At 55.6% G+C, this 2489-nt stretch overlaps 1 protein-coding gene across 2 annotated transcripts in view; it reads right to left on the reverse strand.

Moving 5' to 3' along the window:
- CCNYL1 (cyclin Y like 1) overlaps positions 1-2192 on the reverse strand; it is a 45549-nt gene extending 43357 nt beyond the window's left edge. For both annotated transcript variants that reach the window (XM_032278454.1, XM_032278455.1), the window contains exon 1: positions 1574-2192. In XM_032278454.1, coding sequence (XP_032134345.1) covers positions 1574-1793 — 220 coding nt within the window. In that variant the 5' untranslated portion in view covers positions 1794-2192. The remainder of the gene's footprint in view (positions 1-1573) is intronic.
- Positions 2193-2489: the final 297 nt, after the last annotated feature.

The raw sequence follows: 2489 nt of genomic DNA on the forward strand, positions 1-2489 counted from the left end.
AAACTCCGTCCCCCCCCAAAAAAAAAAAAAAAACACCACGTTGTTACCTGGAATTATTTTTACCTAGACTTATCTCTTTCCAAAATTCTATAGGCAAAAAACTAAACGTTTCCCCTCTCCTCACCCCTACTCCAACTGTTTACAGAGTCTGACGAACTCCAACAGTCTCATCTTTGATCAGGACTCTATTGGCAGGAGGAGGAGCCATGGAAACAAACGCTCTCGAGCAGGCAGGGTCTAGCATTTTAACTTCCAAACCATTACATTACAAATTAAAGTCTGAATTTATGTTTTGTCTCTTTTGAAACTTCTGGCCATGAATCACCCCACATCTCTTTTAGAGAGGGAAGTAATGAAGCCTGTTAAGTCACCAGAGAATGGCTGCAGATGTATTTCTGTCACTGTGGGAATTTTAAAGTAATCAGAGCTTTGTGGCTAAACTCCTCTGGGTTAAAAACAACTGCTAGGAGCGGTGCCTCACTCCTGTAATACCAGAACTTTGGGAGGCCAAGGCAGGCGGAACACGAGGTCAGGAGGAGTTTGAGACTAGCCTGACCAACATGGCTGTCTCTACCAAACCTGTCTCTACCAAAAAGACAAAAATTAGCCAGGCGTGGTGGCACGCCCCTGTAATTCCAGCTACTCGGGAGGCTGAGGCAGGAGAATCGCTTGAACCTGGGAGGCGGAAGTTGCAGTGAGCCGAGATCCTGCCACTGCACTCCAGCGTGGGCTACAGAGTGAGACTCCAAAAAAGAAAGAAAAGAAAGAAAACATACAAAAGAAAATAAAAGGAAAAGAAAGAAAGAAAGAAAAGAAAGGAGAGAGAGAGGAAGAGAAGAAGGAAGGCAAGCAGGCAAACTTTTTTGCACTCCTGGTTAATAACATTTCACACCTTTCACAGCCATTTTACGCCCCCCCCCCCATTTTCTTTCTATGTTCAAATTATAGTTGGAAGGAATAAAGCAACTTCTTTCAAGCGACTTAACCCGTTAGGAATACCATATAGTGTCTCATATGGCAACCACTATTTTGAGTCTAAATAAGAAATCCCCAAACATCGGGGTCTAAACTGTCGCGGGCATCAGCTACCTTCACGGATGGGAAGAAGGGAACAATCAGGCCCTTACCTGGCTCCTTCACTTAGGTACCATCTGGGTGGGTTAAGGGAGGGAATGGGATGAGTACTCCTGAGTTGAGGTATTTGAGTTTCCACTGAGAAAAGGGAAACAATATATCCAAAAAGTCTTTGCAAAATCCCACCAGACAATGAACAGAGCCACAAACAAGAAGGGCGGCGGACTAGAGGGTCCCAAGCCAGCTTGGGAGAATGGGAAGAGGGAGCAAGAACTGGGCGTTCGGGTAGGGAGGAGGAAAAAAACTGGCCAGACGCAGTAGGGAAAGAATAAGGGGTGGGGACGCGAGGCAGAGCCAGCCTTCGTCCCGGAGCCCAGCCCCGGGAAAGCCGGTTACCGGCAGGAAGGAGCCCGAAGCGGCGGATGCCTCCCGGGGGACCATGGGGGAGGCGGCGGGCAGAGGTGCGCCCGAGGGCGGATGGCATCCGCCGCCTCCTTACCTTCGGGCATCTCACGGTCGCTGATGTGCTGCAGGTGGTGGCCCTCGCCCTCTCCGAAATCCAACTCGGCAGGCTCCACAGCAGCGGGCGCTACCGCCAACCCGTCTCCCGACGCCGCCTCGTAGATGTCGGAAGCGCAGTACAGCTCCGCCGACCCCGCGCGCCGGCCCATCTTGGGGCTGGCATTGGGGGACACGCAACAGGTCAGCGTGTTCCCCATGGGGCGCCTCCGCTTCTCTCCGCCGCCGCCGGCGCCTTAGCTCGCCCCCTATTACACGGCCCTCAGCAGCCACCCCCTCCCCCAACAATGGCGCGGCCGGCACCGGCAGCCCCGGGCTATGCCGGGGCTGCACCACGAAAGCAGACACTGCCTCGCCCGCGGCTCGCCAGCGGTTCGCCTGCCAGCCCCGCGGCCCGGCCCCGGGCAGGGCTCGGGCCTCGGCCGCACCCCCGCCGCCGCGCTGCCGCCGCTTCCCCTGAGCTGACTTGTCTGCGAGGGCGGTGACCAGCCCGGCTTATTTAAAAGGGGTGGGGAACCCAACAAGCGCTGTGAGGCGCAGCCACTGCCGGGAGAGAGCGCGGCCGGAGCTCCTCCTCCTTCCGCCGCCGCCTACGGACTGAGGGCCGCTGGCCCTGGCCAGTGCCTGCCAACCGGAACGCGACCTGCGGTCACCTGGTTAGGAGGAACCAATCACGCTTAGAGTTCCCTTCCGGCGGAGCCCAGGCACGTGACCACTGCCCCGCCCCCGCCTGGAGGCTGCTCCGCCTCTTACGCAGCTTGCTCTGGACTCCGGTTTTCATTCATCGCGGGCTGCTGGGACCTTTCCGGTCTTGCTGGAAGCGTACTGGCATTTGCAACTGGAAGTTGTGTCAATGATCTCTGTAGAAAGCCGTTGTTAATAAAGAAAGCATTCCA

The sequence above is a fragment of the Sapajus apella genome, unplaced genomic scaffold (assembly GCF_009761245.1).
Source record: "Sapajus apella isolate SASKATOON/1434 unplaced genomic scaffold, GSC_monkey_1.0 scaffold10, whole genome shotgun sequence".
Classification (NCBI taxonomy): domain Eukaryota; kingdom Metazoa; phylum Chordata; class Mammalia; order Primates; family Cebidae; genus Sapajus; species Sapajus apella.